General features: G+C 43.2%; 1 protein-coding gene across 12 annotated transcripts in view; it reads left to right on the top strand.

Moving 5' to 3' along the window:
* Positions 1–3,825: 3,825 nt before the first annotated feature.
* Positions 3,826–15,436, top strand: part of TBX4 (T-box transcription factor 4) — a 133,373-nt gene continuing 121,762 nt past the window's right edge. For 2 of the 12 annotated variants that reach the window (XM_081172081.1, XM_081172086.1), the window contains exons 1-4: positions 3,826–4,064; positions 6,441–6,638; positions 12,195–12,308; positions 12,956–13,148. Coding sequence is in view for 11 of the 12 variants with exons in the window: in XM_081172086.1 (XP_081028212.1) it covers positions 13,111–13,148 (38 nt within the window). In the remaining variant the exon portion in view is untranslated. The other 10 variants (XM_081172092.1, XM_081172095.1, XM_081172094.1 and 7 more) reach the window with 10 other exon arrangements.

The following is a 15,436-nucleotide window of genomic DNA, read 5'->3' on the forward strand; positions in this document are numbered from 1 at the left end:
TCTAAAGAACAACATAGCTGCTTTCTTGTTGCTGTCACAGGATTTGCTTCTGGGCCTTTTATGGCAGCACAACAGACTGAGATTTAACAGGTGAAGCTTTCCCAGCTTCACCTAGGGACAGTTTTTGGTTGCTAAAACAAACCATAGCGTTCCCACCATAGGGAAACTTCCTGAGAAATGTTAAATCTCAAGCAACAGGGTTATTATTTCCATTTAGATGGCCCCTGAAGATCTGGGAAAAGACTTGGGAGGTAGATAAACCACAGAGAGATCAGCAGATCAGAAAAAGGAATCCAGCCTTTGTTTGAAAAGCAGTTCCAAACTTCATGACCGCACAAGAGTGGTTCCCTTACACACTCTGTTCATTAAACTCTGGAATTAAATATGGTTAATGGAATCCTCCTTTCCTCACACTCCAAGAGGTATGTGCTCGGTTGCCTTCCAAAATTGCCTGCCCAGCTGGACAAAACTGCCCAGGCGCAATTCTTCCTAATGTCCCCTAATTCTGTTTTGTCAGTGGGCCCCATGGTGGGTTGTGGGTCTTTGGAAGCCAACACATACTGTCAGATCTCCACACAGATACATATATGTCAGACATAGCCAAAGATCCAGTCATTTTGAGGATTAATTATTGTCCATATGGAGTAGGGGCAGGGAAGTGGATCCCGTCAGTAGTCTGGATTCCTACTTCCCGGCCCCTCCCATGGGCCAACACGGACAGGTGGGTGGAACCATCCACCAGTCAATCACCCTGATGTCATAACGACATCAAGCGATCCAGTTAAACAGAGGTCGCTGTAGGTGTCAATTAGCTGGCGGGTGGTTCCTTTAAAGATGCGTTTTCAGTGCCAATCAGCTGACTGGCGCAGCGAGCACCTGCCACCAAAGGGGCTGATAAGTTTTGGAGGAAGCGGTTTGAATCCAAACCGTTTCCTCTGCAGAGGAGAGATCAACTCTGTTTGGAGTTTCTTGCGCAGCCAGTTTCAGCGGAGTTCCCTGTCAGTGCCAATCAGCTGATCCACACTGACAGGGAGCCCCACTTGCAAAGGAACAATCCAGAGGCCAGTGTGTTTTAGGCTTACAAAACTGCCATTGATGCTCCTAAAATCCACTTTTCTTTTTTAGAGGCTATTAAACATGAAGTGTTCCATCCCAGAAGCAGAATCATTTCCCCCCCTTACTGTGGGTCTTGCCTTCCCATCTTTCACCCCTGAATGTGATCTCCTCTGCTCCCACCACACCTCCAGTCCCCTACACAAAAAAAACATTTGAAATGGAAAATTCTATTTTCTTCCTCTTTGCAGTTGAGCCCTCCACAAAGAATAGGAATTGAACTTTCGCCTCTTCTTGCTCTCTCTCTCTCTCTCTGCTTTAAGTTCAGCTACATCGCTTTATGGTAAAGCAATAAAGGATGACATAAACAACCCCTTTTCTTCACCAATTACCCTTTCCTCATTCTCTGGAAGATTTATTAGTCAAATTGTTTGTCTTGGGAAAGAGGAGAGGAAAAAGCCAGGGGGCTGGCTCCTTATGAACAGGGCGCCCTCTGCTGACAAAGCCTAATTAGTGTTGTAACGATGGTGACATACAGACCACCAAACATTTCAAGTGCATCGTTTTAAATCACATTCCCATACTCTCAAATAATAACCCCGGGAACTGTAGTTTGTTAAGGATGCTGGGAATTGTGCCTTTGGGAGAGGGTCAACTACAGTTCCCAGGATTCTTAGAAAAAAGTCGTTAGCTTTAAATGGATGGCGTGCATGCAGCCTATGAAAGCTTTGTGAGAATCTAGGCCAGTCAAGGGGGAAATAAATAAAAACTAACCGTGCTTAACATTTATACAATGCTTTCAACCGTGCTTAACATTTATACAATGCTTTCAAGTACTTACAATGTGATATCTAGTTGAAATCTGCACAACCTCCCTTGTAAAGCAGGGGGGAGGTTAAACGCTGTCCCTTGGGCATTTCTAACTGGCCCTTGGGAAAGTCCCAGGGAGTTCCCCTGGTGCCGCTGCCCCTCCTTCTCCATTGCTTTTGTCTGGCTGGAATGAGCCCTTGAACTCTGGCAATAACTTGTGCTCAGCCAAGATAGAGGATATGGGTTGGAAGCCTCTGGCTTTTCACAGAATCAGAACTGCAAAGTTGGAAAGGACCATGAGGGTCATCTAGACTAACCCACTGCAATGCAGGAATATTTTGCCCAATGTGTGGCTTGAATCCACGGCCCCGAGATTAAGAATTTCGTGCTCTGTCGACTGAGCTATCTGTGGCCCCCAATTTATTTTGGTTGGTTCTTTCTGGGGTGGGAAACTGCATGCTCCTCCGATGACAATCATTCAATTCTGCCCCCTCCACACTATTGGCATGTGGACCCCAGAAGGTTATCCAGAAGGGAATGCGGCCCTCAGGCTGAATATGGTTCACCATTTGGCGGTGTAAGAATTGGGGGTTCAAGGGGACAAATTCAGTTTGGTTCTCCTTTTAATATGGGCCTACCTGTTCTGCACTTCCCGAAACAATGTGCACTTCTCAGCATTTTGCGATCCCCTTCTCTGGCCAAACACTGTGTGCAAAAATGCATGCGTTGGTGAAAATGACATACAACAGTGAAATGCCGATTAATCCTCCTGAGGAGTTGCTTTAAGAAAGATCACAAATGTGGCAAATGGAACTTAAAAGACTAAGAAACAAAGTAAGATTAATGCTCGCCCATTCCTCGTAAGAATGGAGTGCACCTTTTGCGTGATCTTGATCAATCATAGAATTGTAGAGTCCAGAGGGACCCTAAGGGTCATCCAGTCCGACCCCATGCGATGAAGAAATGGAAAATGGCGGTGGCTGTTGAGATCTGGGCGATGCACCTATGCAGTGGGAATCTTGCAGGGGAGAAAAGCTGTGCAAGACCAATTCTGGTGAAACCATGTGAACTCAAGCATGCGAGCTAGAGCTTGAAGCGGACGGCGTCTCCCAGCACAGCTTGATCTCCGCTGCTTAACCAAACGGGCGTGTGAGATTTTTCTGCTGCAACAGAGCTGAAGGCACACCTGCCAGCCTGCACAGCACAGGGCGGGAGGCAGGGGGCTGAATGTTTAACAGATCCCCCAATATCTGTCCTTCCTGGCTCCCAGTACATTTCCAGTATGTTTCCGCGCAAAAGTGTTGGTGCTGATCTTTAAAGCCCTAAACAGCCTCAGTCCTGTATACCTGAAGGAGCGTCTCAACCCCCATCCTCCAGCCCCCCACACAGGTCCACCTCCAAGGGCCTTTTGGTGGCTCCCTCATTATGAGAAGTGAGGTTACAGGGAACCAGGCAGAGGGACTTCTTGGTAGTGGCACCCTCCCTGTGGAACGCCCTCCCAGCAGATGTCAAGGCAATAAACAACTATTTTACTTTTAAAAGACAACTGAAGGGAAGTTTTAAATGTCTGACACTGTATTGTTTTTAATATTCGGTTGGAAGCCGCCCAGAGTGGCTGGGGAAACCCAGCCAGATGGGCGGGGTATAAATAATAAAATATTATTATTATTATTATTATTATTATTATTATTATTATTATTATTATTATTATTATTATTATTATTATTTTCCCATATGCTTTGAGATCTTTCTCTCTCACACACACGCAGCCAACTTTTCCCTCACTTACTGCCCTCAGAACCCTCCCTGCACTATGATGGCCAAGGTGGCATTCAGGTAACGTGTAGAAAATTCCGGAAACGTGCCCAACAGCAGGGCTGTCCTTATGTCAAATCCCCACTCAGCCATGAAGTCTTAATATTTTTTTAAAGTATAAAGCAATCTATAAGTCTAATACAGAGGTGGATAACTTGAGGCCCTCAGGCCAGAAGACACAGGGGAACCAGGCAGGCCCATTGGCCAACTGAGCGGCCTACTCCAAGTCCCCCGGTAGAGGCAAAGGGGGGCCCTTTGGTAAATGGGCCTACAATTTCCCATCAGGCCCATTGGTTCGAGGCTGCTGCCCTCTGCAGTAGGAGGAAACAAGCTTGCTCCATCTTCCATGTGACAGACCTTCAAATATCTAAAGATGGCTATCACAGGTAGGGAAAAGGTTATGGCACTCAGGTCAGGCTCTTAAATCCCCACACAGCCATGAAGCTCATTGGAGGACCATGAGCCGGTCGCAGACTCTGAGCCGAATCTACCTCACGGGGTTGTCATGTGGATAAGTGTAGGTGGGCAACTATGTTAAATATCAGACAGGCACCATCTGACCCTTATGTTTCCCTCCCCTTATGGTCTTGATTTATCGGCTACTTTTAAAACGAGGCTGCATTTTAAATTGCATTTTAACCTGTATTTTAAATTGGTTCCCCCCCTTTTTGTTTTTTACTGTTCTTTATTGGTGTTAGCTGCCCTGAGCCCGGCTCTGGCCAGGGTATAAATAAATTATTATTATTATTATTATTATTATTATTATTATTATTATTATTATTATTATCTCTGTTGCCTTTCTGACTCCTCCTGAAGACCTTCCTCTTCCAACACGGCTTTTAAGGAGACATCTTTCTCAGTCTGCCTCAGTATTGGAACAGGTGTTTTTTTAAATAGATTTTTTAGTGTGTTTGCTGCCCCGGGCTCCTTTGAGAGGAAGGGCAGGCTATACATTTAATGAATTGATGTTGAGCTCTTTGGAGGGAGAGCAATATGGTTTATATAAGATACCGAGGAAGGGCATTGAATACCCCTGAAGACAATTTGCCTGGGAATTACATAGGCTGGAAAATTATCTAGGCAGATGTTGCAACCAGCTATTGGAAAACATCATCCTATTTTTCTCTCTGATAAACGGGTTTGGTGGGGGGTTTTGTTTCTTTTTGAAAACTAAAAAAATTCAACAAAAAACAAAAACCTTTAGAAAACAACAACACCCTGCCAAACCTATTTGTCCAAAGGCACAAGCGGAACCAAAGATGTAGGTTGTCAGTAATACAGTTTTGGCTTTCTTAAAAAGGGAGAGTTGTTGCTCTCAAGTCTTGTTTGGGGGTTTCCTGCTGGTCCACCAGCAGGTCTCTTCTGACGTCCTTACAAATTTGGTTCATCAAACATCTTGCTGATTTTACTGCCCTGTCCCAATGAGTCTGGAATATCCTTCAGCCTCCCAGAAAGGGGTTAATAATTTTCTGAGATTTGGGTGAGAAAGGCTGGTGGGGCGCAAGGGGGGGGGGGGAGAGATGGACGCCTGGCTTTGCTGGCAGCAGACAGTCCTTTGTCCAGGAGTCAGTGGCTGACGCCTTCTTCCTCAATATGAGGCCCCTCCTGGCTCCTGGACAAAGAGAAAGCGGGTTGATCCATCAGGCGCGGCTCCCAATTAGAAGAGCCCTGCTTGTGTTTGTCTTAACTTATTTTCTCCCCCTCCCCGCCCCCAGTTCGCCCTAGAGCGCCATTGTCCCCGTCTGTTATCTCCCAATTAACAGCAATTGCACACTCAAGGATAGCCAGCCTTTGTCTGAGGTCATCTATCTGGGGTGGACGGACAATGTCTGTGTCTGTATCTGTGTGTGTCTGCACAGGCCTATCTTGTGCACTGATTAATTTTATTGAAAAATATTTTTAAAGCAACCCTGCTGAGATGTTTTGCTGCTGGGGGCAAAGCAATGGTGCCCCCTCCTTCCTTGCAATTCCAAGGTGCACTGTCCCCAAGATATTTTAGCACCTGAGATGGAAAAATCCCACAAGTCCCTCTCCTCCTGGAGAGCTGCTGCCAGTCAGTGTCGACAATACTGAGCTAGGTGGACTCAATGGTATAATCAGGGCAGCTTCCTTTGCTCCTAGAGAAAATTCATTGCTTTGGGCCTTTTTTCATGGAAAGGCAAGGAGTAGAGGTATTAAATAAAACTCAACTTTCAGGGTGGCATGAGAATTCCCTTGAATTCTTTCCATCCTTTCTTTTAAGGTTTCCATTTCAGGCTTGGACTATGTCTCTATCACATTTAGCCTTTCTAGGATGCCTAAACAGCCTAAGTGTTCTGATCAACTGAATGATTCTGGCTACCATGATCTCCAAGGGGAGATCAGACCTGATCCCATCCATCATCCAGTGAAGAAGAAACTGCTCTGATGCTTGCTTTCCTCTTCCCTCCCTAGTCCTTTTCCTCTTGTGTTGTGTCTATCAAGCACCAATATTAATAGTGATAATGATACCTAGTACAGAGTAAGTCCCATTGGACTTACTTCTAAGTAAACCTGCTTAAAATTACCTTGTTATTTATTTTTATTATTATTGTTAGTCTGTGAGGTCCAAACACGGCAGGACCTGTGTACATTTTCCTTTTCATCTCCTCCCATTGCTGTCAGCTGTATAATTAAAGCAGTTGCACCAATGCTGCCAAGCTCTTCACAAGTTATTAATAAGGTCACGGAGGTTAAGATACTTCAAGGTCTCTTTTTGCTGTGTTCTTCTCTTTTTCTTAAAGGCACTCATTAGAGGATGAGTGACTGATGGCTGCTTCAAGTGACTGGGAATTGATTTCAGAAGAGCTGACAAAAGGGGGTGCCTTCATTCAAGACAGCATCTATTTATCCACCAATCACATTTGTGTCCTTCCTTCAAGAAGCTCAGCATGGCATGTGTGAGGATTGCCCTATTTTTATCTTCCCAACAGCCCTGGGAGGTAGGCTAGGCAAGGGGGAGCACCAATCGACAAGCTTCATGGCTGCATAGGAATCTGAACCCAGTTCACATTTCCCAAAACAATATGCAAACCGAAATGTGGGTATCCTTTGAAATTGGCACTACTCTGAATTTTGCAGTGCTGTTTCCTGACCAAATTTATGTGCAAAAATGCATACATTAGGGGGAAGTGCATGAAATGCACATTTTTATGAAAATAACATACAGCTTTCTTTCTACAGCTGTGACTATATTGTATTTTAATTTTTGTCAACCTTCCCTGGAATTAAATTTTGATGAAGACAGTACAGAAAAGTTTTAAATAAATAAAACATTTATCCCCAGAGTACAGATGGAAGACTGAGGCTGAGAGATAGTAGCTTGTTTTGGGCTCCTTCGGGAATTAATGAGTAAGGTTTGAACCAGGCCTTTCCTCATTCTCTTAACTACAACAGTATATCAGGTCACTGTGGATTTAGGAGTGTTTTCTTATGGACCAACACTGCCTTTGTTTTTGCTTTGGCCTTTGACTTTTATATACATGGCGCCTCCCTATTAAGAGACTGCGCTAACCATGGTTGAAAACCCAAAGCATGGCTTGAATTTCCAAATGCACCAGGAAACTGTGGTGCAGATCTATTCAGCCGCTTCTGCCCTTCCTGATCCCATCCCTTCCATGCTCTTACAACTCCTGTTTCTATAGTACAGTTGTCTCCACAAATTGAGCAACAGTCAAAACCATTTCTTTGCAATTTAGACACCCCCCTTTAGCTGCAAATTGGCACAGTGTCAGGTGGTGTGAACCTTTTCAGTCTGAGAGGCAACTTTCTGGGGAGCACTTGTTAGCAGTGGGCACGACTAGAGGAAACTGAGGCAGAGTGACAAACGTACATTCTATTCTTTTGCACAACAGGCTAGTTCAGGGTTTCCCAAACTTGAGTCTCCAGCTGTTTTTGGACCAAAATCCCTTTCATCCCTGAGCACCGGTCCTGGTAGCTAGGGATGATTGGTTATAGTCCCTGGGCTAGTTCATACACACACTTGCAAAAGCCTCCTTATTTTCCATCCAGGCAAGCAAGAAGCACCATCAGAACTCAAATACATATTCTGGCCGTGCAAAAGCATTCAGGGTGCAAAGACACTTAAGGGTGTGCCTTGAGGAGAATTCTGTGGGTCAAAGAGAGAGACCTGGATAGTTGCATTTGGGCTCCTGGGCCTGAGGTTTCCCACCCCTTCTGTAATGGTAGAAGACAGACCTTCCCTTCTGGCTCAACTTCCTTTGTTCCTTTGCTCAGTTGTAGAGCATCTGCTTTGCACACAGAAGGTTCAGTCGCTGCTTATCTTCAAGTTAGGACTGCCTGAAATTCCGCTGCTAGCCTGTGTAGACAATACTGAGCCAAATAGACCAACTTGGTATAAGTCAGCTTCCTGTGTGCCTAACTCCTGTGACTGCACAACACCCAAGATTCCTGCTGGCTCCCCATCATCACAGCTGCATGCTGGCAGTGAGGTGGAGAAGAGCCAAGAGGCGCAGGAGCCCAGTACAAATGTTGTTTAAAAAGCTGCTTTTACCAGGATCATTTAAAAAGCACACACATTAATTTGTTGGGGTTTCTTCTTCTTCTTCTGAACATGTCCAGATTGTTGTTCTTTCCCACGGCATCATAAGGCGAAACTGGAAATTCTGAGGGAGGAAATATATGTGTGTATCTGTTCCATGAAATGCTTCCTCTTGTCAGGAACATTTGACTATATTCATATCTTAACTGAGTCTCTGGAAATGAGAGTTTTTTCTTTTATCTGCTTGACGATATTGTCAGAGCTCATCTAATTTATAAACAGTTCCTGATGTAATGGAAGGTTAAGGAAGTAAAATAGTAAAATATTATTTCACACTCCACCATTTCCCCCCAGGACTCCTAAGTCCTCCCATCACAGCGTGCTTTATTTTAAAAATTGTCTTTAAAAAACACTTCTTTTTTCATATTTAGTTGCTGAGTATAATCACAGGAATCGTAGCTTACCTTTCTCACAATTACATTCCCAACACCTTTAACAAACTACAGTTCCCCACATCCTTTGGGGGAAGCCATGCGCTGTCAATATACAGTGTGCACAGAACCTTAAGCACATTTTTAATTTAGCTGTATGCTGCTTTTCCAAGGTGGGCCATGTCCAAAGTGGCAATAAATGTTTGAGCTTGTATCCAGTGGCATACCCACTCAGAACAGACCCATGGAAATGAATGGACCTGACTAAACCAGGCCTATTGATTTCAGCTGGTTTACTCTTAGTATGGCTTAGTTGGATACAACCCTATATAAATAATCAAACCACAGCATCATATATGAACGTTACCAAAATATGAAGAGGGGCATTCATTCTTGTGTACAGAAAACATATGGAACAGCTGGATACCAGTTTGACAGATGGTTCATTATTAGTTTTTGTTTATTTCATCAATTTGTTCAACACTTTGGTCACAGTTGTCTCTCAGTGGTGACAGCATTGACTACAGATGCTGTTTAAGCAGGAGAAACTGTAACCAAGATCTTGGGGTTGGGACTCTGCCCAAGTGTTCTCCAGGCCATGTCTCTTCAGCATCCCTGCTTTGCATCCACCCCGAATGCTTTTGCATGACTGGAGTGCCTCAATGAACTGTGATAATGCCTCTTGCTTCCTGGATAGAGAGATGTGGGTATTGCCTTGAAACCTGACTTTTCCACGGCTGGAAGGTAGTCTGCCCTCCATTGCTCCACCCACTTTTGCTTGTAGCCACACCTACTTTTACATGTGGTCCCACCCACCAATGACATGCAACCGCCAGAAGGTTGCCCACAATGGAACGCTGCCCCCAGTCTGAAAAGGGGTCCCCCTACCCCTACTTTAGAGCAATAATGGCCACTGAGTTTGTAGCTCTAGTGAACAGGCCAAAAAATGCAGATACTCATGAGTAGTACTTACAAGTGATCTGAAGGACAGGCATAGCCCACATGAGATTAGAAGCCAGCCTTAATCAAGGAAGATTGTGCAGGAAGAATGATGTCTCTGTCATGAAAGTGGGGCATAGAGTGGTTTCTTGCTGTCTTCCATCTTAGTGATTCAGTGATTCAGAATTCAGTGTAGATTATTGATTTGATTTTCTATCTGTTGTTTGTAAAATTCTTCTAAATAGAATGAATGCATGACTAGAGAAAACGGTCAGAAACATCTACCGGTAGATTATTTTTTTTAAATCCTTTGCATTACATTATTTATTGACATTTCCAAGGAAATTTAAAGAATCTCTCTCTCTCTCTCTCTCTCTCTCTCTCTCTCTCTCTCTCTCTCTCTCTCTCTCTCTCCTATAGCATTATGCTTACAGAAAATGCTTGTGGGTTAAGGATACAATACCTTTAAGCCTTATGTGAAACATAAGTGAAAAAAATCATACTGTAAAGGCCTGCCTAAAAAATAGCTCTTTAGAGACATCCTGCCAAACTGGGTGTAGGGGGAACAGCCTGCTACTCTAAAGGCCATCCAAACTTCCAAGATGTGGGGAACCCCCAGAAATGCCCCATCAGTGCATCTTGGTGGTTGAGGTGGAATATAAGGGTACCCCAATCAGTCCTCTTAACCTAGATTTTGTCAGGCTTACAAAAATTGTAAAGCCAAAAGCAATGACCCTTTCTGTTTGAATCCTAAGGTCTTTGTTAGGATTGGGGCTCTGGAAATAATCTAATGTACCCACCCCATGGAGACATCAGGACTGATGAGGAGACCCACCTTTAGGTGGCGCACTTGGGTAATTTTTGACTCTGGGCTAAATTTTGGAGGGGGATCCTCTTTAAATAATTATCTGTATTATTACTTCAAAATTATTACTCCCCGGGGAGGCTCGCCTGTTGCCTTCATTGCACATCTTTCGATGTCAAGCAAAAAACATTTCTTTTCACCCAGGCCTTTGGCTGATTAAACAGTCAACAGCCTTTAAATGTGTCTCTCTCTATGTGTGTTACTGTTTGTTATGTATTTTGTGTTCTTATATCGCAAACCGCCCTGCGCTCTTCGGATGAAGGGTGATATGTAGAAATTAAACAAACAAATGATAAAAATGTGGGTCTGTGGCTTTTCCTGCCAAGGTGCCATAGGGCAGAGCTGCGTGCTCTGTGCCACCTAACCTGTATCCCTTAAGCTGTGGAAGATGCATCCTGCTGCCAATGTTAATAGCGCCAGAGCTCAGAGGTTGAGCAATCGCTTTGCATGCAGCAGGTCCCAGGTTTGATCCCCAGCATCTCCAGGCAGATTTGAGAATGTCCCATGTCCAAAAACTTGGGGAGCAGCTGCCAATCAGTGTTGGCAATACTGAAGGAGATGGACAGATGCTGTGAGTCAGCATAAAGCAGCTTTCTGTGATCCGAAAAAGTAAGATGCAACTGTTAGAATGGTTGGCTTCTTTATGTGGAATGGAGTGGGTAGGAAAATGCCTCTGTGTTCAAGCTTTATTATGATGTACTGTCAAATCATGTACTCCACGGGAACCAGAGTGAAGCTTCCAGACCTGCAAGAGGGTTAATGGAGGCAGTGGTGGGAAGACAAGGAACAGAAATGCTAAGATCTTCAAGTCACGGTCTCCTAAATTTCATATCTATCCTCTCCTGGCTGGAGAAAAAAAGATTTGGTTACATAACACCCTACCCCGTTTCTAGTAGAACTAGGGAAATAAAAACCAGATCCCATTATTCTGATTATAAACTTTCTGTTTTGTTTTATTTAGCAAGCTTTGCTGTTGATCCTTCTGTATAAAGAAACACTCGCTAACCATTGCTCCTTTCTCAGTGTGGTAGAGAATGTGTTTGGTGGCTCTCTAAATGAAGTTTTAATTTCTGCAATACCGTTTGTTTTTAAATGGCTGATAGCAAAAATGATTTTTTTTTTATTTTTTTTTGCTAACAACATTAAAGCTTGGCGTTTCAGTCTTCAAAGGCTGAGTTTTGCTTCTTGTTTAATAACCTTTCTGTGCGGGCGTTTTATGTCGTGCCTTTTGCAATCTCAAAGGACAGAGGGTAGCAATGGTGAGGTAATTCTGCATCCTGCCACCAGATGTCGCCCAATGTCAAAATCCAGATTGACAGAACCTCCCATTGAAAACAGGTTAGCAAATTACATCGCTATTGTATCTCTCCGGATTTATGTAAACTCTTAAGAAAACAAGGGTGCTCTTTTGGAGCACGGAGCGCGCTTTAACCACCCAGTAGCCCATACAGTTAGGCTGCAATCCTATACTCAGTCTCCTGGAAATAAGCAAAGCTCAATTGAGCTCAATGGGAATTACGTTTGAGTAGACATAGGACTGTGCTGCTGGAATGCTGGGTGAATTTATTTATTGTATTTTACTAAAATAAAAAAGCAGCCTCGAAATGGGTTACAAGAAGAGTAAAGCAATAAAATTATCAGAAAAAAAACTTAAAAGCATTCAGACAATAATAAAAATTGGCAATAAACAGAGATTAAAACACATGTAAACATTCTGCATCTTCTCTGGGCAGGCTTGTCTAAACAAAAATGCTTTTAGCAGGTGCTGGAAAGAGTACCAGGAAAGTTCCTTCCTGACAGGTGACACCTGAAACAGTGTTAGTTCTGCAGATCGAAGCAGTCGAGTGGATGTATATGGGGCAAGGTGGTTTCACAGGTAAACCTGGTCTCAAGTTGTTAATAGAAACTCACAGAAACACTTTGAACTTGGCCTGGCAGCAAATCAGCAGCCATGGCATGTCTCCGCAGTACAGGTGTTGTATGCTGGCAGAGTCTTATACCTGCTAGCAAATATGCTGCAGCATTCAGCATTAGCTGTAGGCTCCAGATGAAGCAAAAGACCCACATAGTGCACATTGCAGTAGTCCAGTCTTTTTTCTTTCTGCAGTAGTCTAGTCTCCCCCCCCCCTTTATTTTTTTAAAGAAAGCATCTAGTGCAAGAACTGCTGTGACTGGTCTGGAAGTGGATAAATACGAATTTATCTTATTTTCTCTGCCTATCACTCTCTCCGGCATCTGAAATGGTTCAAGTATGCTGCTGTTTAGAACTTCTTTCTATATTTAGAGTTGTTGTTTTTAAGTGTTTCACATGCAATTGTTTTAAATTGTTTTCATAAAGATGTAACTATTTTATATATGACATACTGTTAATGACTAATAACATTATATTTAAATCTGTACCCGAGATGCTTGTTTAGAAGGCAGTTAATAAATCAATGATAAATATAATATTGTAAATCACTTCAAATTGCCTCCTGGGAAGCAATTAATAAATGAAATTATTGTTATTGTTATTATTCACAGCTTCCTGTGTTCCTAAGAAGGCCACAGAGGGGATGGATTGTTCCTGTTTGACATTGGACTTCAATGTTGCTTATTCTGATGCTGCAAAGCCAATTTTTATCTTCTTACGAACACTGCCTTCCATATTAAATCAAGAGATCCCATAAACAGAAGAAATGCATTACACCAACCTTCAATATTTTGAAAGCATCCTGTAGGTATGATTTGTTTAGGGGGGTTTTCCTGCAGCTCCGAAAACTACCTGCACAGATGAGGGGAATAAAAACACAGCCAACCTGTTTAATTGTGCATTCAACCCAATTTGCTTCCGTGGAGCTTGATTGATGCTTGCCCTTTGTAGAGCATTTGTTCTGATTTATTTCAGGGGAGTGCATGCAGCAAGGAACATTCACCCTGATTTGTTTGCAGAGGTTATACACCTTCCCATCATCCCACACTTTTTAGTGCATTGTCTGGTCAATTTCCCATCCACAAAAAAAAAAGTTGATTTGTTATACTGGAGAGGCCACCCACTTTATAACTGCACAAATTATAAATTTCCAATATCTAACTGAACACACATCGAATAAAGTGACCATCTTACAGCAGCCACAGTGTACGGATTGACTTGGCTGGATCTGAACTCAGGGACACCTATTCCAGGACTCTGTTGCCAACAGTGGCCAGACAGATGCTTCAAGGAAGCCCACAAGCCAGGGCCTTGCCCCTCCTGCCTGCTCTTGATATCCAGCACTCTGAATTTTACAGCCTCTGCTTTGCAGAAATCTGCCTGCCTTGCTTGCATAAAAGCAAAGCACCCATATATATTTAAATAATGTCCGCCGGGAATGTTGGTGATCCCACCACTAGGGGGAGTGTGTCCTTCTCCCGCAATTTCCATCATATTACTCTTAGTTTCACTCCTTAGCATCTCGCCGTTGTCCGGCAAATTAGCATCACCAGCATCACCACCGACAAAAAGCTTTAGCAAAGAAAGTGGTTTTTGTTTGCTGTCAGGCTCATACTTTAATCTTGAGTGTCTGGAGTCTGTATTTAAAAGCTAGAATTGAGGCAGGGCAGTAGAGAAACAGCCTAAGACAGAAAAACCAAAAATAGCGGTCTTCCCCTATGACAGTAAAAATATCCTAATAACGGGCAGTTTTGCTGTCTGTTTACGGCAGCCCCCAAATCTGACAATTGAGTCAGGCATAATAATAATAATAATAATAATAATAATAATAATAATAATAATAATAATAATAATTTATTATTTGTACCCCGCCCATCTGGCTGGGTTTCCCCAGCCACTCTGGGCGGCTTCCACAGAGACCAAAAATACACTAAAATGTCACACATTAAAAACTTCCCTGAACATTAGGCAGACTAATGGTAAGGCCAGCTCTTGTCAGATTCTCGCCTTGGGGTGAAGCTACAAGTTCAGCCGGACATACATAATTTTAAAGGTCTGCAGCTGATGCAGAAGAGTACCGTACTTGCTGCATTTTGGTAAAAGAGGGATGGGTGTACTCCCAGTGTCATCAGACTCCAACTCCCATCAGCTTCACCCAGAATGTGCAATGGTCAGGGGTGATGGGAGTCAGTTGTCATTGATTTAGGTGGTGTTTCGTGGATCAGCATAAGCAAATATATGTCACAGTCCCCTAGCAGCATACAATCTAATGTTGACAGCAAAATGAGACAGAAATACCGTAAGTGGTAGGTGGGAAGGAAGAAGGAGGATTAACAAAGAATAGAGATGACATTGAGAGCTTTGTTTTGTATTTTTGCTTTGTTTCAAAAACAGCATTATACTTCCAGCCAATTGTCCTTCATAAGCATATTAGCCAAGAATGTTTGGGTATATCTTGGTAATTTTCCCATTAACGCACTGTCCCAGATCTGGAGGTACCAGTATACTCTCTGTTTGATTTGTTTTCAGTGTGTTATTAGCAGTGCTTTTCCCCCTTTAAAAATATTTAGGAGTACTCTCATTTTCCTACTCATATTGAAATACTACCCCTCAATGAGGCCAAACTTAGATTTGCAAAATGTTTAGGGGTATGCGTACCCCTGCCTACCCCCAGAAAAAAAGCACTGGTTATTAGTATGTGTCATTTGAACAGTTTGGGTGGCGTTTTATTTATTTACATTCATGGAAATGCTGCTTAGGGGTTTGACTGAAGAGGCTGATCTCTTAAATAAGTAACTAAAGGAATGCGTATCATAAATAAAATAAATAAAAAACACAAAGTCCTGGCTGTTCTGACCACAGTGCGCAGGCTGAGGGTCACATTCTGGCTTTAAGCTTTGCAGCAAAAGTCGGAGAGAGATGGAGAGAGTCCTTATTCTCCAAAGCATTGCTGCCGTCCGCCACTGCCACCACCAAACGTCTCCCTGCAGCTTCTCTGGAGCCTAGCAGTCCTTCTCCTCCTCTGCCTGTGCTATCTGCAAATGGGGGCAGATCAACTGCAACCCTTTCCGAGATTAGACACACATATATAT

The sequence above is a fragment of the Podarcis bocagei genome (genome assembly GCF_964188305.1).
Source record: "Podarcis bocagei genome assembly, chromosome: 15".
Taxonomy (NCBI): Eukaryota; Metazoa; Chordata; class Lepidosauria; order Squamata; family Lacertidae; genus Podarcis; species Podarcis bocagei.